At 33.1% G+C, this 25,922-nt stretch overlaps 1 protein-coding gene across 1 annotated transcript; it reads left to right on the plus strand.

The window, feature by feature from the left end:
* The first annotated feature begins 730 nt into the window (after positions 1 to 730).
* On the plus strand, positions 731 to 25,691 carry LOC149486641 (uncharacterized). The gene is made up of 4 exons (XM_089698322.1): positions 731 to 1,314; positions 19,253 to 19,375; positions 21,483 to 21,669; positions 24,357 to 25,691. Exons 1-4 carry the CDS (start codon positions 1,140 to 1,142, stop codon positions 24,412 to 24,414), a joined length of 543 nt encoding a protein of 180 aa, XP_089554448.1. The 5' UTR covers positions 731 to 1,139; the 3' UTR covers positions 24,415 to 25,691.
* The last annotated feature ends 231 nt before the right edge of the window (positions 25,692 to 25,922 follow it).

Genomic DNA, 25,922 nt, shown 5'->3' on the forward strand with positions numbered 1-25,922 from the left:
GATCTTTAACAGATGGTTTTGAAAAGAAAACTGATCACTTCTTGGTAAAGGAATTATAAGGTAGTATTATTATAATATCCAATAACATGTTACAACTGAAACATATTCAGTAATTGAATCAGAATTTCTAGGCCATATCTACCTATACTATGTAATACACCCACAGAACAGTAAAAACAAATAGAAGTGTGATGTGGGCGTGGCCCACGTGTCACTATTATGGGAAGATCACCTTTTGAAATGAAGATAAATACGAAACTATACAGACCGATCCGCACTATCACGGACCGTGGGATGAGCCCTGTCTGCGGTGCGTTGCCGTCCGTAGTCGTCGGCTGTGCGTGTAGATCCGTAGAATCGCAGACCGTGGGAAGCCACCTTTACTCATATACCTAATAGAAAGAAAAAAAAATACAGAAAAATATATGGTGAAACCATGGAACTATAGTCATAGTGAAACAAATTTCAACCTTATCTCTATGTGTTGAGGTTCAAAGTTATATCTATCGAAAACTAACGCCCTCTGTTGTGGAATAGCTGAATGTTTTAGAATTTGGATTTCAATAAACAATTTGAAATAATTAATAAAATAATTATCTATTTATTTTTATTTTCTTTTTACTGACCCTACCATAATATGTCAGTGTCAGCTTTGGCCGCCATTGAAGATTCGTTTCTATAATGAAACGCGTTATATTTTGATTAGACAAAAACAAATAATGGCAGCACTGACCCAAGCCATGAATGTATAGATTATAGAATTCAAACCAATCAAAATTCGTATTCGTGACTTGTGAACTGTGATTTGTGAAATATCAAAAGGAAACGTCAAACCTGAATCGACATTCGACGTTGATGTGCGTCGGGCGCACTGCAATTTAACGCGCAAACACTGAATAGCGGATAGATCACAAAGATACAATTAAATAACGATATTGTAGTATCGTTTGCTAAGCGTATCCGTATATAGTCAGTGTCGCCTTTCAACAGAACTCGTTTTAGGAGCAAGTGTTTTTTTCATTCTTGTTGAAAAATTACTTCTTCGAATACGTCATTTGATTTTGAATATATTTTTAATTCTGTGATGTATGTGTTAATGTGAATAGTTGTCTATAAAATTTGTTGAAAAATCCGCCACAATGCCGACGAGTGCCGTATACCAACCTACCACTGTAACCTATGAGCAGCAACCAACAGATCAGCGATGGAATTGCCCAATCAGCTACTTCTCACGGAGAGTGACAAGTACCCTGAACCGGGCTCTCTGTATAAGGCTGGCGCTATGTCTACTGGGAAGCACACTCTTTATTATTGGTGAGTACAAAACGATTAAAAAAAATAAGTAAATAATCTATTCATTTACAAACGCAACCAAATTATTGGTTATTGGATATTTTTATCCTATTAGAAAATTATTACTCATTAAAGAACATACAAATTAAGTTCATATTTACTAAGAAACACTTAATACATTTTCCCTACATTTTGAATTTGGATTGATTTCATAAATAAAACTTATTATAATCCATTCGAAGTGCATCCTGACTTTGCCTGTGGTACATATACTATGATAGAATATAGCACTAAGAATCATGCATGATCCAACTATGGATTAATTTTTGAAATTGATGCACTCTTTTGTTTAACTAAACTTCTACATTAATTACTAGACATTACAATCCCACATTTAAGACTTTGTGTTTTTCTATGTATGTTTATAATGTTTTGATACAAAAAGTACTGGACGGCTTTTTAAAATTCCTTCCTCAATTTATTTGTATTTTTCACAGATCAGTCCGCGCGTGACTTTTATTACATTTTATAAATTAATTATTTAAAGTACTACATATTATTATAAAAAGAATATAATATATTTCACATTATATTCTGTATTACACCTTACCTAATTAGTTAGGCATAATAAAACATTGAAGTATAGAATTTACACCAAACCACAATGTGGTTAGCCAGTAAAATTAATATTGAATTCTAGAGAGGTATTATGGTATTTTGTTACAAGATATATTTCATTCAAGAAAAATAATAATATTGTTTTACATACTAAAAGTATTATGTAAATGATAAAACATAAAATTAATTATAATTTGATAGCCATAATAAACACCCCCATATATATGAAATAAAGTTTTGCTTAAAAATTATATAACGTAACGGCACCGGTTTCCGACTAGCCTCCTCTATCCGACCATTTTGATTTTTATTTGATAAAACGTTTAAAATACGCGCGACACTCATGAAACGGAAGGCTTTCGATCCAATAACTTATCGTACGTCATTTGTAAAAAATTGGGTTTAAAATTTTAACCGACATTTCGTCAATCCAACAAAAGCTAGGCGAGGGTGTAGTTTGCATTGGATTGAATGCGAAAAAAACATAAAACGGTGAAAATAAACATGTGGATTTTTAGGCTAAATACTCTGATAAATTTGTGGTTAATTTACTTTAAACGTTTTATTGGTGTTTTAAATTATTAATTTTAAAATATAAATGCAAAGATAGCGTGTTTTTATACGTTTTTTTGGACAAATAATTATGGACGGAATGAGGAGCTTGTCAAAATAACAACATTCCGAAATCCGACCGAATCGGTCGGTAAAAGGAATTTCGCACTTTTTAAAAGAAGGTAATTTTCTATTATGCATGTTGTTTTGGGGAGGTTTCGTATTAAATTATTTATTCTAAACGCTATGCTTATGTACAACACCTGTATGCGACCAATGCTAACTTTAATGGATTATTTGTAATATTCGTTTTAACTGACACTCTTTTTTGATTTTTTTGTTATTCATTTACAAAGACCAGTCTGGTTTAAAAACTCTATATTTTACGTTTATGACACATAATTGCATAACTACGAAATTGTGAGATCTTTATAAGTGTACATATGAAATAGAAATGAACTAAAAATGAATATCAATTTCGGTTTAGAGGCTTTATTACGCAAATGTAGGTTTGGTCGGAATCTAGGTGCGATTTATTTCCCTGTTTCCGTCCAACTGGGTTGCTTTTGCTTGCGCTGTGCTTGAGTGAAATTGCATGCGTTTATTTCAGGTCATCATCATGAGTGATAAAAAAGAGGCTGAAGTATTCTCATTAGCTGAAATAATTCTTTTGGTGAAATGGATTTTAGAATTGGGCAAAGTAGTCAATGGGACATTCTAATTTAGTGTGGATGACCAGTGAGGCATTTTATGAGTTTGAGTTTGAGTAAATGTAATTTTAAACTACTACAGTCTAACATAGAGTTAGTTTTTGTTATTAAAATAAATGCTCAAATATTATTTAAAACTAGCGGTCCGCCCCGGCTTCGCCCGTGGTACATATTTAAAATTTCTCTCCATAAGAACCATCCTCGTACTTCAAGTAGGTAATATAATAAAAAAAGAATTATCGAAATCGGTCCACGCGTGATGCAGTGAAAAGACGAAACGGGTTTTTACGAATTTCCATTGTATTTCTATTATCATAAAGTTGATTTTAGTAGAAAATATTTGGCTGGTCGGAATCTAGCTACTCAGTGGTCGGAAACACGTGCATTTGTACTCAGTCGGTCGGAAAATGGTGCTTTCAGTTAATTTCCAGTCGTGACAGTTAAAATCCAAATTTAGGTAATAAAAAGCCATTATGAAATACAATTATGTGCATATTTTAAAATATAAGTTCGTAATCTTTCATAATATCATTTTTTCTTATGACCTCTAGAGTATTTAATTTATCTTTTAAAGGATTCATTTAGCCGTATCAATCAGTGGTCGGAATTCGGTGCCATTACGTTAGGTATTTTCTAGTTTCAACTGGCTCTTATTATTCCTATGTACCTGATAGTTTTCTTTAGAAGAAACAAATTTTTGAAATTATTTGAAACATTTTTTAGACAACAATCGTAACAATAAACCTTATTTTAAATATTATCTGTATATAAGTAACTGATATTTTTTTTATAAAGTTTGAACATCAGATATTAGTCTTGCGGTATTTGAGCTTTGTAATGCAAACTGACCCAAATGTACACTAAACATACACAATTTCTAGGCTAATAGCCCTTGAGTGTATTTTGATTGAGCTTACACCCTAGCACTTATATCTGTCACGGCTAAAGGTAGGTGAGAACATAAACTTAAGATTAGCCGGCTAAACTTAGGTTTATTTTCGACGAGGTGTTAATGTTAGTTTGTTCTATCTTTAGCCGGCTAAACTTAAGTGTAACCGCAGGCCCGTGGCTAAAAATGTCGGGGTGGGTAGATTTGGTTAGCGCCGGGCCGGTGGAGGGCTTGAGGGGCCCGCACAGTGCCAGAAAACACTCGCCCTGTTCCTTACATGTATTATAGTAACCAAATCTACCCACCCCGACTCAGGGCAGAAAGCTGGTGGCTAGGTTAGGTTAGGTTAGAACTCTTAAGACCCGCACGAGCCGAGCGAGCGCAGCGAGCGTGCTGCGGCAGCAGCCGGCGAAGTGCCAGAAAACACTCGCCCTGTTCCTTACATGTATTATAGTAACCAAATCTACCCACCCCGACATTTTTAGCCACGGGCCTGCGGTTACACTTAAGTTTAGCCGGCTAAAGATAGAACAAACTAACATTAACACCTCGTCGAAAATAAACCTAAGTTTAGCCGGCTAATCTTAAGTTTATGTTCTCACCTACCTTTAGCCGTAACATATCCATTAAACAGAAAAAGGATGCTAAGTGCAAGCTCTATCACTGTGTTATAGTCGAAACTCATTGCCCATCAAAAACAATTTAGACTGATTTTTGCCTTCAAAAGTGGTTTTGAACATTATTGAGTTTTGACTGCATTGCTATTTTTAGTTATATTTATGAATTTTACAGAACATACTTTTTATCTATGTTCATAATAAAAATGTTAAATAAAATGGATGTACTTAAGTACATCGATTCCAAAACAACAAGAACATAATATAGTGAATTTTTTTACCATTATTTATTTTTTACCATTTTTACCAGTATTCCGAATATCGTCATGCTTAATAAATATTTACGTCAAAAAATTAAGATACTAGAAAGAGATTTAAACATAGTTTGTTACATATTCAACAAGGAAGTAAATTTCAAGAAAGACAGGTCAGTAATCAGTATTAGGGTCGGTTCACCTTTAATTTCGATAACAAGCTTTTGATTAACAATAAAACTGGTTTTGCATATGACGTACGAAATGTGTAAAACCTGTTGCAAATGAAGCAGAAACTTGTAAATGAGTATTTTTTAAAAGAATATTTGGAATAATTATTATAGTTTTCGTAACTCAGTCCTATAAAAGAATATCTTATATATAAAAATGAATCGCAAAATGTGTTGGTAAGCGCATAACTCGAGAACGGCTGAACCGATTTCGATAATTCTTTTTTTATTATATTCCTTGAAGTAAGAGGATGGTTTTTATGTAGAGAAAACGTAAACATGTACCACGGGCGAAGCCGGGGCGGACCGCTAGTTATACATAAATGCACATTTTCTGAGAGCATCTTAACGTCGACAATTCGTAGGGATAGGGATGTTACATTTATTACCATTAAATAAGTAAAGTCTACAATTAAGAATTAAATAAGTTGTCAACACAATCCAATTTTTTTTTTCATGAACTGCAATGCTTACCATATTAGTTATGTTATATTGCATTTCAATGTAATAACTACACTCATTAGCTTAAATAAATTAACTAATTAACTAGTGTAATAAAATTAGTCTAGAACAAACCTGTAATTAATCTAATGATATTTGTTAAGGCTGCAGTCTAGCAAAATTGCGTTTTCAACAAGTTATTTGACAATTTTTTCCCGGCTAATGAAATGATAAACTGAATTTTTTTTTCTTGTTTATCAATTAGTGTTATATACGCAATGCGCGTGAATTTTTTCACATTTGTAAAGTTACTTTATGTTACCTTAATCAGGCCTTCAAGATAAGTCTCTTTCCCCCAAAGACATTTCGAGCTAAGTTTGTGCACTCACTACGTTGCAACCGATTACAATTTACACAATCTGATCAGCACATTATTATCCTTATATAGTCGTTATTAAAAACTGCTGAATACAATTGCCGAAAAACTTATGATTTTCCTAATTAGAACGTTATAAATTCATTAAATTTCCCATTTTTTGCCTTACAAAATCTATTGATAAATACTGCTAAAAGTTATTGTTTCCATTAATTTATTCGAGTTGGTTGAAGACCAATGAGTATTAATCCTTTAAAAAAATTTTTTTTTTAATTTTGATAATTCTTTAAATATTAAAAAAATATTTAAAATAATTAGGAAAAATCATAGCGAATTTCTTTAGTCGCGCTCCTTGGGCCGGAGCGTTCTGACGTGTGCTCTACGCTCGATTTTCCTTCATACCGAAGTGAAAGTTGCTCTACTTCATTAAATTTAATATTTTTGTTAATTGATTATTTTTATCTTAGTTTTGTGCAAATATTCGTATTTTTAAACATTTGATTTCGATATGGAAAATAAACGAAAAACAGATGTTTTGCGCGAAGTGACAGTAGTACCCACCTCAACGCTTCGCTTATGAGGCGTGCAAAATATGCGTGTAACTATGTACTTACTAGAAAAAAAATTATCTTCGAACATAAAGTTAATGAAACCAAATACATTACAAAGGTGATTGGCAACAATTTCTTTATTTTACGGGGTTTCAGTAAAGGGATGAATGTTTCTTTTAAACTAAAGTAAGCTCATAAATTTTCTTATAATATATATTTTTTTTGAAGTTCCAAAAATGTTTATTTTTCGTTTGAGAAATACGAAATATATTTAATTATATTGAGAACTTGAACTTGGGACATACGGGGAAAATGATTTGTTTACTCCAAAATTCCAAATATGTCGAGGTGTTTTTTTTTTCTTCTAGTCATTTTAAACGTAGCGGCATGTTGTTTGATTATTAATTTTGTAACTTAAATACAGGATGTTGGTTTTATATTTTGATCTTACAGACGCGCTGACAAATTTAGTCCACCATTTCTAGTTTAGTCCACCAACTCTAAGTACCAATATTAAAACGAATGGATTATCATCACATCATAAAAACTCAGATGTAATGGAAGATTGCAATAACATAGAAAATTCAATGGGTGTTGAACTAAACAAACACAAGTAACAAGTAAAAAGAGCAACTATGGAGTTTCTTGCCGATTCTTCTCCGTAGATACTGCTTTCCGAATCGGTGGTAAATGTTAAAAATATGTACCTAATGACGTTTCAAAAGTGCTTCTAGAAGAAGTCTAATTGAATAAATAAATGTTTGAGTTTGAGTTTTGAGATAAACAGAGACGCGAAGAATAAAAAAAGAGGACGAAAACGATAATTCGTTGATGCTTTCCCTTTTCGACGTATTGTTAGGGTACATCACCAATCTGCAAAAAACAAAACTGATGATTCCCAATTGCTGATTAAAAATGAAAAACAAATAATCGACAACAGTGGTGAAAATTTGCTGATCACAATGAAACATCCTTCAGTGGTAGCAGATTTACTCATTTAAAATGTATCGGTGAACAGCGTAAAGGAGAGGAGGACAGGAAAACATTATGAATGTGGATGGTGGATTGTATACAGGGTGTAATCGATAAGTATGTGCAGGCGATTATGACGTTATTATTGCAGGTATCAAAAAACTTAAAACTGATATCGAAATTACTTTACCTAATGAGCAAAATGACAATAATAACTTTTTAAAAGTATAACGAGAAAAATTTACTTTATACACTCCCATATCAAGAAGGGAAAATGGGACTAGTAGAAGTTAAATGTCTAATTCCGGCAAAAGAGATGAATGCGGAAGATGCGGTTAAAAATAAAAAATTTAATATTTGAAATACAATGCAAAAAAATAACACTTTTGTCATAGATAAGAATCATGACTATTTTTTCCAAATTCAGGGACAACTAAACGTTGCAGAAGCAGAAGTCTGCTTATTTGCTGTTTGGACTGGAGTGAATCATTCGTTAAAAATAGAATATATAAGTTTAGGCAAAAAAAATAAAATGATGGACCATTATCAAGATTTTACATAAATTGCCTACTGTCAGAATTGATTGATTCGAGACTTCAGCATTCCATGCCCATCAAGGACCCATCCTATGTCATTCAAGCGATTGAAAAAAGAAAAGAAAAATCCAGTGCATCCGATAAAGCATCAGAATGCTAGCAAAATATTTATTAGGTTTATCCATATAAATATATATATTATACATAATATAATAAATCCGTAGAAGGGTCAATTCTGTACTTTGAAAATATGTATTTAAAAAATAAATAGCAGTGTTACTGGATCGATACCAAACACAAATATGTGATTAAAAAAATTTTTGTCTGTCTGTCTGTCTGTATGTGAAGGCATCACGTGAAAACTAATGGTTCGATTTCAATGAAACTTGGTATAATTATACCTTATTATCCTGGGCATAAAATGGAATACTTTTTATCCTGGAAAAATACGAAGAAAAAAAATAAATCTTAATTTTTCAGTTTTATCCATAGACGTTGTTCTGTAGAACCGCGAACACACGTTGCGTTACCCGCAGTGGATTCAGCGATGTAACCTGTAGCGCCAAAAGTCGGATTTGGCTTGAACCGTTTGCGGCACACGCGGGCCGCACGACACCACGCCTCCTCGACTCCTATATAAGGACGGCGTTCCGCGCGATGCATATATGTAATTTATGAATTTTGATGCGAGCGGACGTGTTAACATTACATTTTTTTTTATTATATACAAAATTTGTTTATCCGTTTTATTAGTTAAACTGAACAACTTTCACTAAGAAACTTAGGTCGAAAAAAATGTATAGAGTTATGCATTTGAAGATATCAATAGAACGTATTCGCAAATTTTGTGTACTGATAAAAAAAATCACCTGGTGTAATTTTCACGAAAATTGTTTCAAATTGTCATGTCTGGTACTTATTACGAATATTAAATTATGCATACGAATGATTTAATTTTTAAAAATTAAGTGGAGCAACTTTCCCATAGTACATTTGTATTATTTACATATAGGATGACAGGATGCATTTGTTTGCACTACTAGACCAAGCCCTTAAGGCAACATTTTGTAATTCAAAGAAGTGATTGAAGTACCTACATAGAAATCTGCTATTTCAATAGATAATGGTTGATTGTCTTCAAGTTATAACTTCCCTGATTAAATTTACAACCAAAGACCACACAGACAAAACTTATATTTTTTTAAATATTGTTTTCCCATTAACACCGAAATGCAAAAATAGCTGTACTTGTGCATATTTTTTTGTGGTATATATACATATTCATTATGCTACAAATAGAACAAAGATTTCTTACACTAGTCTTTGTTTTCTATTTTTTTTTCTTATATTACTAAAAGATTTTTGATTTCGAGCATAATATTTTTTTCAACGAACCATTTTTCATACATACAGCACACGTCAAACTTGACCTCTACCTTTGTTATCGGTCAATTAGGGAAAGCTGGCATGTTCACAGTACTCACACTTATGCAATTTCACTTACAGTATGTTCAAAAATAAATGCGACTCTAGTTTCATTTTAGACTTGAATTGTAAAATGGGTGCGTTGTAGATATATATATATATATATATATATATATGCAAATATAATTACTTATGAAAGCTCTCATAATTTACCTGTAAAATTATAATTTAAAAGTAAATCAATTGATGAAGTTAATTATTTATTCTAATAATAATCAATTGGATAAAAGTATTAATAATCATTCAATTATCAAATAATAATTAAATTCCTGACTTTGGTCGAGTAAAGATATCTAAGAAATATTATATTTGTAGTAAGTACGTAATACCTACCAATACGCGCTAACAAATATGTGTTACATGTTTATTGTATAATTTTCACACTATTGGTTTTAAACTCAAACTCAAACATTTATACAATTAGACTTCTTCTAGAAGCACTTTTAAATCGTCATAACAGTTTAACAGTTTTAACATTTACCACCAATTCAGAAAGCAGTATCTATAGAGAAGAAGAAGAATCTATTTAATCATAATCGTAATCTTCTACTTCACTGTAACTTTCATCGCTCGAAGAACTCGATGTTTCGTTGTCGGAATTTCTTAATGTTATTATAAATGAGTCAGTGTAATTATCTACTTTTGGTTCTAATTGAATATATTTTTCCTCATGTTCTCGCGTCTTTCTCCAAACGTCACTAAACATATCCAGACTAATAGCATTTGTTTCCTTTCTAAATAATTCTTCCACAGTTTTCAAGTTAAAGTTATCATTTTGTGATGCTACTTTCCCTTTAATTATGCCCCATAGTAATAGACTACAAGCCCGCATAGGACAAAAATATGGGTCAAATGAACCACCAGGGGACATATCTAGAACGATAGCAGAGCAAAAAATAATAAGATTCATCACTATGCCGTCACTTGTAAGCTGTCCAACTGAGTGCAGATGAGAATTGAAAAGTACAGGTAGACTCGGTAAATTTTGGTCATATATTTTTGTACGGCATTCTTAACCATCGATAGATCCATTAAAAATAATAAGAAACCGCTCAGTGCCGTACAAAAATGGTGGTCCACCAAGTCGGAATTTTTATTTAATTTCCGAGAGTTACCGGGGGTAAATTTGGTCATTTGACCATGGACGGCATCTGTGTCATACTATTGCTATACTGCTTTTAATCCATTATTCCGCAACGCCGTACAAAAATCATGGGGACAAGGGGAAAAAATCGAGAGTTGCAATCCCCTCTCTTTCCCCACTCCAGGGGGTCATTTGACTAAGTACGGCTTCGGTTCCAAAACATTATCTAGCACTCAAAAGTACTATTAAAAGCAATGCCGTCAAAAAATAATTGTTCTTTTAAATGTATACCAATAATCATCTTAATTTCATCGAATTCTTAATATAAAGAGCTGTAAGGTCATTTGACCCTGTACGGGAACTTTTTTTTTAACATGATATTGTAAAATTCAATTGTTGTATAGTATTGCCGTTCAAAAGAAACCGTTCTAAAAAAAGTTATAGAGAAATGCAAAACCAGAAATTTTGTTAAAGTTTAAACATCGTAGATTAATGAAATATAATAGTTTTCTACACTTTATCCGTTGTTTTAAATAGTATTAACATAGATAAATTAGGAAAAAACGATGCCGTACATTTTTGTGCAGACCACATCTTTTAGGCTGATGAAAGCGACGAAAGCTACAATTTTAAGGGTGCTTTATGGCCATTTGATACAGTACGGCATTAACATATTTTTACCCAACTACGGCAAAGCAAAAGGAGGGTTATGGTTGTTTACAGGTCATGTATGTATGTTCATCTATTCCCTCGTAACTTCTAAACTACTTATCAGAATTCGACAAATGACATATCATTAGAAGCGTCTGAATTGTTCACTGGATAACCAGCGACTAGCTAGCTAAAGGCTATATGGGGTTTCACAAAATCTAATGTGGCGCCCTCTAGCGGACAAAACATACAGAGTAAAAAAATAAAGTTAAGATAAATATGCAGTGTTTGGTATCATTTGAAAGCGCTTTACTTGTACATTTTGAATATGTATATATTACTAGCATTTGCTTGTAACTTTACCTGTATTCATGGACTGATTGCATATAATTCACATCTTTTCGTTCATAGCTTTTTTATTAGTTCATCAATTTAACGGAGTCCATTCCACCTGACTGTCAATTTCCAAGGTGATAATTAACCACCTCGAGCTTCTTAATATTAATGTATATTTATATTTTATTATAAAAATATAAAGCAAACATTTCGTTATATGGATTTTTTTCTTTTTCAGATTTTTCCCCTTTGAACCAACGAAAATGTACGGCACATGAAAAAATATTATCTATGCATAAAATACTTTAAAAATAAATTTATTTCGTGTTGTGTCAAATGACCCCCTGGAGTGGGAAAAGAGAGGGGATTACAACTCTCGATTTTTTCCCCTTGTCCCCATGATTTTTGTACGGCGTTGCGGAATAATGGATTAAAAGCAGTATAGCAATAGTATGACACAGATGCCGTACATGGTCAAATGACCAAATTTACCCCCGGTAACTCTCGGAAATTAAATAAAAATTCCGACTTGGTGGACCACCATTTTTGTACGGCACTGAGCGGTTTCTTATTATTTTTAATGGATCTATCGATGGTTAAGAATGCCGTACAAAAATATATGACCAAAATTTACCGAGTCTACCTGTACTTTTCAATTCTCATCTGCACTCAGTTGGACAGCTTACAAGTGACGGCATAGTGATGAATCTTATTATTTTTTGCTCTGCTATCGTTCTAGATATGTCCCCTGGTGGTTCATTTGACCCATATTTTTGTCCTATGCGGGCTTGTAGTCTATAACTCTATTGGGTTGAGTTCTGGATGGTATGGTGGAAGGCGCAATACACTATGTCCATGATCTTTGAGGATTGCATCAAGTAGGTAAAAATTGTGTATAGTTTGGCTTATTTTTTTAATAATGTGATAACTCTGATTATTAATTAGTAATTTGATTTTTGAAAAAAAAATGCCGATTTTAGTCAAAATTTATATTTTTCTAACAAGATCCTTATCATCCAAATTTCCACCTTGGTGAGAAAAATTGACATTTCTAATGAAAATGAACAAAAAATTAAATGATTTTATTAAATACTGTAAAATAGTCTATAATTCTTCCATTTACTGTATCACAAAATTCTTCATAGATTTTTAGATATTCGTACTACACCAATTACATCACCCTGTATTTATAAACAATTGCAAAATATGACACATACATAGGCCGGGAGATACTGACACAAAATTTCGGGTCATTTGTAACAGAATGGCGGTTCTACAAAAATCTTATTACGCAATGACTAAAAGAAAAATGATGGTCAGAACTCAGAACGCTGGTACCGGCGGACTAGTCGCGTGGGCGTTAGTCGAACTCGTCGGATAAATAGCGAAAGTCAAACGATTAGTAACACAAAAATTTTAGAATTTACCGATAGCCCATAAAAAAGATGTAGGCGGTAGTGTCATGCCATACTTTTCCGGTGTAACTTACAGCCCCCCATACCGACGCGATGCGTTGATTAAAAAAAAAACAATTCAAACATTTGTACCAGGCTAACTTTTGCACAGGTAATCATCATCGTGCAGACATTTACGAAAATCGCCATGCCATACTTTTCGGACGATTCCAAATAGCCACCATACCGCCGAAAATCTGCAAAAAAAAAATTTTTTTCGCCAAACAATTTGTACCAGTATTGCATTTGAATTTTTGGAAGTATTTGATAAAATGTGACCATTATTATATTTGCCATACTTCTAGTAGGGGGAAAAAGTGCTGCTATACTTGAAAATTAATTTATTCGTCACGTTTCAAAAATACGACTGTACAATACGTAAAATAATTTTTTACAGTATGGGATCATTATATTCTGTTTGTTTGTATACAATTCTACCTAGAAAAAAATATCGCAGATTGCAAACATGGGGCGGATGATTGTAAGACGTAAAAAAAAATGAAAAGAATTGGCGATTTGTACCAGTACGGCATTTTTGGAAAGTATATGATGCAACGTGACCATTATTATATTTGCCATACTTTTAATAGAGGGAAAAATTAGTGCCATACTGCTACAAATCGTTCAAACTACGAATAAAATCTTATAATAAGAAAAAAATCTTATACACATTCGCCACCTCCCACAGGTATGGCATTAACACACTTCTATTTATAATCATTCAGGAGTTGTTGAAAAAAAAAATGTAGGGTGGTACAAATCGTTTGGCGAGAAAAAAAAATTCAAAAATTTGCAGATTTTCCGCGGTATGGCGACCATATGGAATCGTCCGAAAAGTATGGCATGGCGATTTTAGTAAATGGCTGCACGACGATGGTTACCTGTGCAAAAGTGAGCCCGGTACAAATGGTTGAATTGTTTTTTTTAAATCAACGCATTCACGTCGGTATGGCGGACTGTAAGTCACATCGTAACTGTATGGCATGACACTACCGCCTACATCTTTTTTAAGGGCTATCGGTAAATTCTAAAATTTTTGTGTTACAAATCGTTGGACTTTCGCTATTTATCCGACGAGTGTGACTAACGCCCACGCGACTAGTCCGCAGGTACCAGCGTTCTGACCATCATTTTTCTTTTTGTCATTGCGTACTAAGACCCCTCTAGACCGCCATCCTGTTACAAATGACCCGAAATTTTGTGTCAGTATCTCCCGGCCTAACATGTGCAATGTGTAAATGTGTTGACGTTCCAGCTCTTCTTAATATACCTGTAGTTTGTTACATTCTTTATCGTAAAAAAAACGTTTCCGTAATTGAACTTAATGTTTTTCTGAACTTTTGTTGTTTACAAAATATGGAATGGAAAGTGGGTAAGCATTGTATACAAAGAAAGAGGTTCTAAGTGATTTGAAGCAACGCTTTCGTGACTGGGTGATATTAAGCTACAAAATGATGGTAACTGTATAAATAATAATAAATATTCGTCCAAGGATCGTTGTGGAAGTAAGAGGTACGTTACGGAAATGTGACGACGCCGCACTTGGACGAGTTTGTCGACCTTCGCACACTGCCTGCTGGCTGCTTGTAACACCAGTCGTTATGGAATATGTATTTTACAAGTTTTTTAAAGATAAGCAGTAAATTATACATGTATAGAACTTTGGGATTCAAAATGTTGTCCTGCTCTCACAATTTCGATAAAATATAAGCGTAAACGCTTTGCTCTTTGGTGAAAAAATATTTATATACAGAATGTGACCTTTTCGATCTGATGAAAGGAAAATAAAGAATATAGTAGCCAGATTAGGGCTGGAAAAGGATGAATTATAATAATTTTTAAAGCTTGACGCAATAATCACTATGATCAGTGATCAGTCTCAGTAAGATTCATTCGAAAAAAAGGAAACACTCGAAATCAAGATTTTGAAAATTGCACAATAATAAGTAAACATATACAATTTAATTTTACTTGTGTAGGTATAACATCTCAATAAAGCCTCCTATAACACACAGTGGAGACTGGAGACAACAATGATATTATGAATAATTTGGACACAGCAGACAATTAAATACTTGATGATGTGAGTTTCTTAAGATGTACGTAATATCATATCAGTTCCCATTTAAGGAAAATCAATAGACCGTCATAGTTATGTATGACGGAGTCGATTGATTTTCCTTGAGTAGGTATTATCATTATTACTAAAGTGTGAATCACATCTTGAAATATATTTATCTCTACGCAACCTAAAAACCGTAAAGCAGGTGAATGTATCTCAATACAAGTCTAGTCGGTTACGTGGGTACGTACGTACTTACTATAATCGACTCCGCGACCACGAGATGACTCATCGACCCGACCAGCAAGCGCCACCGGACATCACCATATTTTATGACTACTGTTGGTACTTTATTGTACTCTCGTATGCTAATCGCTATCGTAACCGTTAACTGACTCCATCTTTTCAAGGGATGCCTATAGTCTGCCTTTAAAGAATAGCTATGTAAGCAGACCCTTTTTGAGTGAAGTGGCCCATTAAAATCTACACACACGAAAACAACACATACAACACTACGAAATGTCTTGTGTTTGTTTATAAGAAGTCTGAATGTTCGCTCCCCTTTTTCAGAGATGTTTAGGGGACTCTTTTGTTGAAAAAGCAAATGCAGTGCTTCAGTTTAACATTTTTTAACCTTTTATACAGATGAAAATAGTGTTATTGCCAGTGCAGTGTTAACCAAATATTATGATTCCTAGCATTAAAATTGGCGTAGAAACTACACACTACACACTGAAACAAATATCGTTGAGTCAATCAGTTTCTGTATCTCTCGACTTGCTAATTTGTCATACAATGAGTGAAAGGTTCATCATATTTGGGTCGGGTCGCTCCAATGATAAAATATAACTTCACTCTGGTCATACTTTACGAAATCACGTTAATTGCGGAAATGATTAAATCCTCATTAACAATCCTATTAAAAAATGAACAAACCGTTCTGGCGTATGATAATAACATCTTCCTGCTTTAAAATAGCTATAATTCATACTTAGTAGCTCTGCAATACGCAGTTGTGGCCTCGGCTCCGAGTTTCATACTCCATTATGACCCTTTTATATTTAACCTAGAACCATTTTAAATTGTGCCAACTTTTTTATTTCCTGTAGTTAATTATTCTATTTGAAGCTCAATTTTAATAGAATTGTGCCATGATAAATCATTTTATTTATGCGAAAATTTCAAATCATCTTATCGCGTACATATTGTTGCTGTTACACAAAAATGTACAGTACAAAATATCAATAAAAACATGATTCTTTAAGAAAAATACAAATTTAAAGATCTTTAATAACAGCTGAGAAACCTAACACTAGATATTTTATATTACACTTAAATCTTAATCCAATAAGTTATTAGTCCCCTTTTCTTTAAGGCTGTTTAAAAATCTAAACGGATTATGTAGTCATAAATATTGAATGCGAGGTGAACCTTGAGTGTTGGTTGGAGGAGGGTCAATCCGGCGGTGAATCGATGGCCAGTGTAAATAATAGGGAGGTTTAGCGTTTCAACTGGGTCATTGTTGTCTGTAATTTCTTGTTACTTGTTAAGTCTTGCAGTTAATTCTTATACGATTCAAGCTGCCACTACGGGATTTTTATTTTTTTACCAAGATGTGTCTATTACTTTTATATGGGAGGCATTATTTACAAACTATCGTCATTTTGTATACAATTAATTGAAAAAATTCCACCTAGAGAACATAATCGACAAGGTACCTTTTCTTGGTTGATAAATAAAATATGTGCTGCATACATTTTTTGTATTCAGGTTGACAAACACAAGTATTCTGGTATACTGTTGTATGATTGCAATATTATTGAATTTTAAACTGAATTATTTAACACAAACATGGTTTACTGGGACACCGCCAAGGTGAATCAGTTTTTGAATTTTATGTTTCCATCGTATCGTATGCATACTGGGTGGGTTTTAACTGCAAGAATTATTTAATTTTATGCCCAAATCTATAGTTCTAAAAAGTAAATGTATACTTCTGAAAAGAGATTACGGTTGTCGAAATTTCTAAAAAAATACGACTTGTAAATAAAACTGTTAGAATTCTTATCTTTATTTTCGTAATGTGCACATACTAGAGTAGATAATTTTTGAAACAAAAGAAAATCGCAGTCGGATGAAACCCATTAGAAAAGGAGGGGAATATGATAAAAATGTAAGGAAAAATAAATTACGGTCAATCCGAGTTCGGGAAGCGGGAGGGGGGAGCTTTTAAGAGAAAAAAATGGTTTCTCTCGATTTCCGACAAAACTACAAGTCCTATAGAAAAAAGTTCAATGGCAAAGTTGTAGGTAATTAAAAGTTCTACAACTTTTGTATTCACAATTTTTTCACATAACCTAAAAATTTAGGTGAAAAATTCAAAAAACCAAGTTTTTGGTCTTTTATTTCTATCTACTTCAAAATTTATTTTTTTTCTACGAAATTTGGTGGAAACTTACTTTATTATGTCCCAAATACACTGTAATTTATTTGATTGAAAATATTTATTTTTTCGCCTTATTTTGAATTAATACCAAAAAAACAACCTAATTTTCAATCGAAAAGTCACCCGTCAAAATATCAGCTTTTTTCAAAAACTTGGGGTGCCTTTTATTCATTGAAATCTCTACTTTCATATGGTGTAAAAAAAATAAACACCACCATAGTAAATGTTCCCAGGAAATGCATACAAACAGTCTGAAAATTAGCTTTTACTAAATCAGGCACACTTCTCGAACTACCTGAAATGTTTTTATCGACATCATTTTGCTTTTGAATATACTGTAAAATATTAAACTTAGAACAGATAATTATTTTTCTTTTGAAATATTACCGAAAAGCCGATACAAGAGAAGATATAGAGTTCAAGAAGTGTGCCTGATTTAGTAAAAGCTCATTATCACACTGTTTGTATGCATTTCCTGAGAACATTTACTATGGTGGTGTTTATTTTTTTTTACACCATATGAAAGTAGAGATTTCAATGAATAAAAGGCACCCCAAGTTTTTGAAAAAAGCTGATATTTTGACGGGTGACTTTTCGATTGAAAATTAGGTTGTTTTTTTGGTATTAATTCAAAATAAGGCGAAAAAATAAATATTTTCAATCAAATAAATTACAGTGTATTTGGGACATAATAAAGTAAGTTTCCACCAAATTTCGTAGAAAAAAAATAAATTTTGAAGTAGATAGAAATAAAAGACCAAAAACTTGGTTTTTTGAATTTTTCACCTAAATTTTTAGGTTATGTGAAAAAATTGTGAATACAAAAGTTGTAGAACTTTTAATTACCTACAACTTTGCCATTGAACTTTTTTCTATAGGACTTGTAGTTTTGTCGGAAATCGAGAGAAACCATTTTTAGGGTTCCGTAGCCAAAATGGCAAAAACGGAACCCTTATAGTTTCGTCATGTCCGTCTGTCCGTCTGTCCGTCTGTCCGTCTGTCACAGCCGATTTACTCGGAAACTATAAGTACTACAGTGATGAAATTTGATGGGAATATGTGTTGTATGAACCGCTACAAAAATATGACACTAAATAGTAAAAAAAAGAATTGGGGGTGGGGCCCCCCATACATGTAACTGAGGGATGAAATTTTTTTTTTCGATGTACATACCCGTGTGGGGTATCAATGGAAAGGTCTTTTAAAATGATATAAAGTTTTCTAAAAAACATTTTTCTTAAAGTGAACGGTTTTTGAGATATCAGCTCTCAAAGTCGTAAAAAGTATGTCCCCCCCCCTCTATTTTTATAACTACGGGGTATAAAATTCTAAAAAAAATAGAGGTGATGCATGCTAATTAACTCTTTCAACGATTTTTGGTTTGATCAAAGTATCTCTTATAGTTTTTGAGATAGGTTGATTTAACTGTAATTTATTATATTTGCTGCTACGGAACCCTTTGTGCGCGAGCCCGACTCGCACTTGGCCGGTTTTTTTTCTCTTAAAAGCTCCCCCCTCCCGCTTCCCGAACTCGGATTGACCGTAATTTATTTTTCCTTACATTTTTATCATATTCCCCTCCTTTTCTAATGGGTTTCATCCGACTGCGATTTTTTTTATCTTTTCATTATTTTCAAAGGCTTCTACCCCAGTCTATTAATAGTAAAACGACATTAATTATTTATTTCTTTCCAGGCCTAGCTCTGCTAATTGCTGGTGGCTTGCAGTACTCCAATTCACCAGTCCAAGAAACGGATAACGGTCTCGGTGCCCTCATTGCTGGTGGTGTCATTCTTTGCATCGGATGCTTGTTTGCAGGTAACAAAATAAATACTCAATATGACGCATTTTCGCCTTTGTGCGTCACTGTTCTTCGTCAGTAACCTCGCTGTGTTTCGACAGCTACGGAAGAACTTTACCCTTCTTTTATTTCACCCGTAACGTAAATGTTTGGTTTAGTAAATATAGACATTTTTACACGAGTTATGTTACTCGCTTAGAGCCTTGACCTTTATACGTGATGTATGTTTATATTCGATCATTTGTAATGCAAATCTTTAATTTTTATAATAATTCAGAAACCAAGTCATGCATTTGTACACGTGTAGCGTAGCTCTCAAATTATAATCGTTCAGTTATCAGTATTGTACGGTGTACCTACAACTATGCTTTACCTCATGGTATCTAGCGTCGTTAACCTATCACGCGTCTGGCGCACAGCCGGCACCGATCCCGATAGTGTCAAGGGAGTTCACGAAATCTAGCTTTTTTATGACTACCGAGTTTGAAAATTTTATTTACCCTATTGTTCTATAATTATATGCCATGTATTATATATTTTTGGAAAGAGGAAGAAACTAGTTATAGCATAAAAATGTAATCATGACGATATATTTTTTCTATAAAATTATAAAAAAATGATTTTCTTTTGTTTTAATTTTAATTGCTTACATACTAACACTTACATGATAATGCTGAGTCATCAAAATATCATATTCACGTTTTCATATCACTACACGATTGCCAAATACATTCACTTATATTTTCACACATTTAACACAACGTATTTCACTATGAATAATAACAAATCTCCATTATTCACAAACAAGAAAAAAAGCGCCATTTTGCGTCTTCCGCACTGAAAAGTTGAGACACTTTTTCACTGAGTATTCTTCAAATATCCCTAAAACCAATATCATAAACGTATTCTACGTAAAATTTCCAGTAATATACGTCTCAATTATCACTCATCTAATTATTCCTCTCGGCATAATTCACAATCCAAATATTCGTTGAACAAGACAAATGTCACAAACTATGGCCGATGACGCAACTCAATCAATGATTCACTTTTTTTTTTTATTTTGTGGTTTTGGTCTCTATTGCCTGTCTCGGAGTCGTGTCGATTCGAATTATAAATGTTTAAGGCATAGAGAAATATTTTTTATACTGGAAACATTCACTTGTAATTCACTACAGATGGCCTTCAATGTCACGGGCCGCGTTAGGCACAGAGTTTGTGCGCAGTACACTACAGTACAATTTGCGTTACGACACAAATATTGTGCGTAGAACGTGTCACGGGTTAACCCATTCTCAACATTCCCCTCTTATTAAAAGCAAATTAACCAGTTATCGCAGTAATCGTTCCGGTATTCTTTGAATTCTATTTTTAAATGATCCATTTGAACACGCCGTATTTATAAAGCAGTTCGCTACGCAGTATATTATTCATTGTTAAATCTGTAACGTACGCCGTACGTGTTTTGTGATCACGATATTGTCTCAAAGGAAGTGGAAAATGTATGGGCGGAAGGTCGATGCTAATCTAGCACTTCAATACGGGTTCGTGAGCCCGCCGATAAGTTAAAAATTTATCTGAGCTAACAGAATGGTCTGTTCGTGATTTAATTAATTTATATTTACTGAATATGATTTCATAATAGAGGTAGTACCTATGTATTCCAAAAATATTGTTTATCATAAACAAATCAAAATGGTCGTTTGTCGTTTCAAAAACTCAAAAAGTTCTGCATCGATGTTTGAATTTAGACACGGTATACAACCCGCTTTACTTCTCAACCATAATGAGAATAGGTTATTTGTGACAAGAAATAAAATAGATTAAGAAGATTGGGTATAACCTGAAGGAGAAAAAGTTTAAGCATCTTTATTAAAAGGGTTCCTTATCAAAATAACCCAAGAGTTCTATTCCCTACAGACATAACGATTTATAGAAATCGACTGTCCGCGCAAATCGCATAAGCTTTGCGTAGGTCGCCGTGAGTGGGTATGACACATTAGAAACTGGTTCTAATCGCGTAGGAGATTAGGGTTAAATTATGTGCGGCAGCGTCGAATGCATTAAACTGGTTATCTCGGTAGAAGCTTAGGGTTTAAGTGATTGATGGAACTGGTTGTGCAGGCGTAGGTGGTTGGGCCTGGTCGGCTCGCTGGGGCGGCGGCAAGGAGGCTCCTGCTAGCGGGGCGGCCGCTCTCACGGCTCTCAACCCGTCGACTGACCCGCTGGTCGCCGCGCAGTATGCCCCCGTGCGGGACGCACCGCCGGCTCCTGATGATGAGATGCGGAACCTCATGGACAATAAGGAGTGGTGGGTATTTTTATATTATTGTGGTGTCGGGCTGTAAATATAAGTACAAAAAATGCTGCATGTAGACGTGCTAAGAGAGCAGCTATTGGGTTTATTTCCTCGATGGTAACTATCTATGAAGTAAGTAAGTAGAGCTTTAATAATTATTTCATCTCATATCTATAATTTGCAAAAATGGTGGTCAGAAGTATGTACTTGAAAATATTTTCACAAATAAGACATAATGAATATTCCCTTGGCATTTTATGTTCGTCCTTTACTTAATGCTACAAATTTGAAGTAATTGCTAGATACTTTTACGAAATTACTCGATGTTGGAGATATAAACCATATGCTTTGTATGTTTTAGGACAGTATCTACTTGTAATATTGTCCTTTTCTGAAACATTGACCTTTATAGCTCTGAGATCAAAAACGTCCAGATTTGACGATATTTAAACTAATTTTACTATGGCATGCAATGCAACAATCAAAAAACTGCATTACTGGCGATGCTGTCACCGGCGTTTCCTTTAAAGGTCAAAACATCTGCGTCTATTTATAATGCCAATGTAGTTACTCCGTGACACATTTGTTAAATATCAATTGAATTGAGTTATCGCCATGATTCTAGGCCTTTACTCATACACGGGTGCACAATGCACATGTACTTACGTAGGCGTTGATTTATTAAACACTTTTGTTTTATTCTAATTTATAACTTTCGTTTATTTTTGCTTAACCTCTATACATTTAAGATTGAATCCCTTTTGAAATATACCTATCTACATACAATAGGCGTGGGCTCAAAATTTGGTGGTTTAAAATTAGTTGTTGCATTGCATCGCCCTCGACTTCTCGAGTGAAAGTCGTCGCCCATGTTTTTATAATACTCTCTCCTATTTTATAATACCTTTAGCATTGTAGAAATACTGTTATCAAAAACATGTTGCTTTCTTGAAACTTTCTTTACTTTTCACAATTCCAATTTTCTATAAGATAATTTTTTATTGACGAATTGAAGTAGCCTATGATATTATGTGTCTACATATTATTGTCATTGTATTAAATATCGTAGTATTAAAATAATATTGTGGGTTGTGACCAGAGGGAAATTGCAAAACGAATATACGGAAGGGATACCATGATGCTATCGAATAGCATACTGAATGAGCGATTTGCCAACGAAATTTAATACCTAGAGTGTTGAATAAAATTTACTATCATGTGTGCGACATTCGATACCCGCTACTACATTAGTAAGTGATTAGCATGGGTGCTCGAACACTTAGTTAGGTACCAATTGATCATATTTGTTTGTTTTGAACGTCTTATTTGTTTCAAAGGCGTAGTTACTACTATTACTCATCGTGAATAATATATTAACTATATACTACTGCTTTGACCTCGCTCTAATAAGTATTTGTTAAGAGGGAACTGTAATTTCTTGTCGCGCTTGAAATGATTTACGTAATTCGTATTATGTACATTTCCAATAAAAAATGTTTACTCGATTAATTTATATTACCTAAGTATATATGTTATGAACTTATGTTAATATGTGATAATATATCGAATCAGTACTTTTGATTTTCGAATCGAAAATCTGCTATAAATCCATACTAATATTATAAATGCGAAAGTAACTCTGTCTGTCTGTCTGTTACTCAATCACGCCTAAACTACTGAACCAATTTGCATGAAATTTGGTATGGAGACCTTTTATTGCGAAATATGTACCACGGGCGAAGCCGGGGCCGCGGGACCTCTAGTATAGATATAAATTATAATCTAAAAGTTAGTTGGATGTGACAAATTATTTATCAACTAGGTACCTAGTTACATTATGTAATGCGCATAGTGAACTAACATTACCTTCGTATAAATACTTAATACATTTTATATAACCTTGTCACTGTTACAATTATAAAACTCTTATAGAAGCAAAATGAATATTCTTTAAGTTGAGCAGCTAAAAAATTTAAACTTTGGTGTTATCTAATTCAAGTACCTAGGTAATATGATAAAAAAATAGCTGTTTTCTAAATCTATGAGTACTTACTGAGAAGCTGAATTTATTTTAAGATTTCTTATATCTTTTTATTATCAACTGCTCAGGAAATGGGTATTGTCGGAAGTAATCAGGCAAGTGAGGTTATAAACTCTGTTATACCCACAATTGTACCATTTGTTGAATGTAAATAATAATTAATTGTGTACATATTATCATAAATAATGAAGGTAAATGTTAATATAGCGAGTTGCTTATTAGCATAAACCACTGAACGTGATGGATCAATTTGCTACACTTATAAAAATAGGCGTAACATGACTATTTATTCGCCTAGAGTCAACTTAACAACAATGTTTTTGTTAAGCGACCAAAGAGATAGAGATAAAATACTTAAAATTGAATTATAATATGAACGTAATTTATATCTTTAAAATATATCAAAAATCATTTTTATATTGTGCAAAATAAAATAAGTAAATAATTTAACATTCCTTCTGGTTGCTATTGTATATTAATTAGGAATTTAATTAAATAAATTAAATTGATACAGTATCTCTGTTAAAAGGCTATAAAGCTAACGTGAGAACAAATTAAAATTAAAATCCTGTTAATGTTAATACCCTAACTGGATTTTTTATTGCAGAACAAGATTTTATAATGATCAATGTAATAATATGATTTATTTTCTTTTCAGTTTGAGCAGCGCCGAAGAGAGTGATAAAATGTTGGACGGAAGACCATCAGTGGCTTAAATCACTGAGCTTTCGTGTAGAAAAGCCCTGTTTAAGTTCTCCCCCTCTATTAAGACTTATTTTTATTATGACGCCTAAATGTTCCCTAACATTTTTTTCTAAAGGGACAATTGTCTTTGACATTTTTAATAATGCATACATCCTGCGATTATAGCATTATCGCAAAATCGATATTTCCAAATAAGACTTATATCTCTGAAATCCATATTTTAAGATAAATAATTTTATATTTATTGTATTTGTGTTTGATAAAGGATTTATGTTGGTAGGTTACGTCACAGGTGTTCAAAAAGCATAAAACCATTATTTATTTGTAACATTTATGGTTTGAATGCATTCTCTGGTACAAAGTGAACAAGATGTTGACATTTATAATATTATAATATGTTTTAGAGTTTTATTTTATATTTTCTTTTTTATATACACTCGTCCTGTATGATCATCCCATGTATAATTTCATAACACTTGATATACATGTTAAGATAGTATTCGTGATCGAAGACATGTGGCCAAATTATCGTCCAGATATTTAGATAAGATAAAATGTTTTTCCTTAATATTAATATTAAAGCATTTCTTGTCTAGATGTTAATAAATAATTGTAAAAAAACTTTGAAGGTCACTATTTAAAATGAACATTGTAACGAATATTCTTGGTAAAAAGTATTACATGATTATGTGTGAGAATTTAATAATTGTATTTACTGTAGTCAAAATCATCGGCGTACGTTATTTTCCTACACTTGTATCGTGTTTAAGTAGACAGTAAGATATTAGTAGAAGTAGAATTATTGACGTAATATGTATCTGACATTACTGGATCTTGTTTTGAATGTTTTAATAAAAAATATATACATAATAGATATTTTTATAATTTGAGTTGCTACAGATTATCAAGCGCAGGCGCTTTTTAAATCATTCTTTAATTTCCACACTGCATATTGTGTAGCTTATCAGCAGTCTTATCATAAAGATACCGCATCAAGTTTGATGCAATTTTATTTGCTACTTCATATTTTATTCTTGTCCATATAGTTATTTCGCTCTACAAGTAGAAGCAAATATACAATGTTCGGCAGCAATATATATTTTCGTATTAATGCCCGTCCTTTTAGATTTAGGTATTTTACTTTTGATATAAATTCATTTACATGTATTACGTAATACGTTTGGCATCATTCATACTAAAGCGTTTAATCGTAAAATTCGTAAAAAACTGCTTATTTGAACTATAGGTAGTGAATGGAGTGGTTGTGTAATGTATGTAAGCTGTAATCATAAGTGTGCGTCCACACTGAATGCGCGGTGGCGGCGGCCTAGGCGGGCGCGACGAGCGGGCGCTCGCGGTGGCCACACCGACGCGCGAGCTCAAGTAGCGGTTCGACGTTTTTCGGGTGTTGCAAACTTTGGACGATTTGCTATTTTTACTGGACAGTCCGATTTTGAGATGAGATCATTATAGAAGTTGTACACGAAATAAATAAAACAGAGGAATAACGGGTGAATCT

The sequence above is a fragment of the Colias philodice genome, chromosome 8, assembly GCF_061535455.1.
Source record: "Colias philodice isolate Cphi_HAF_F1 chromosome 8, ilColPhil1 Martin Lab GWU primary, whole genome shotgun sequence".
NCBI classification, from domain to species: Eukaryota; Metazoa; Arthropoda; class Insecta; order Lepidoptera; family Pieridae; genus Colias; species Colias philodice.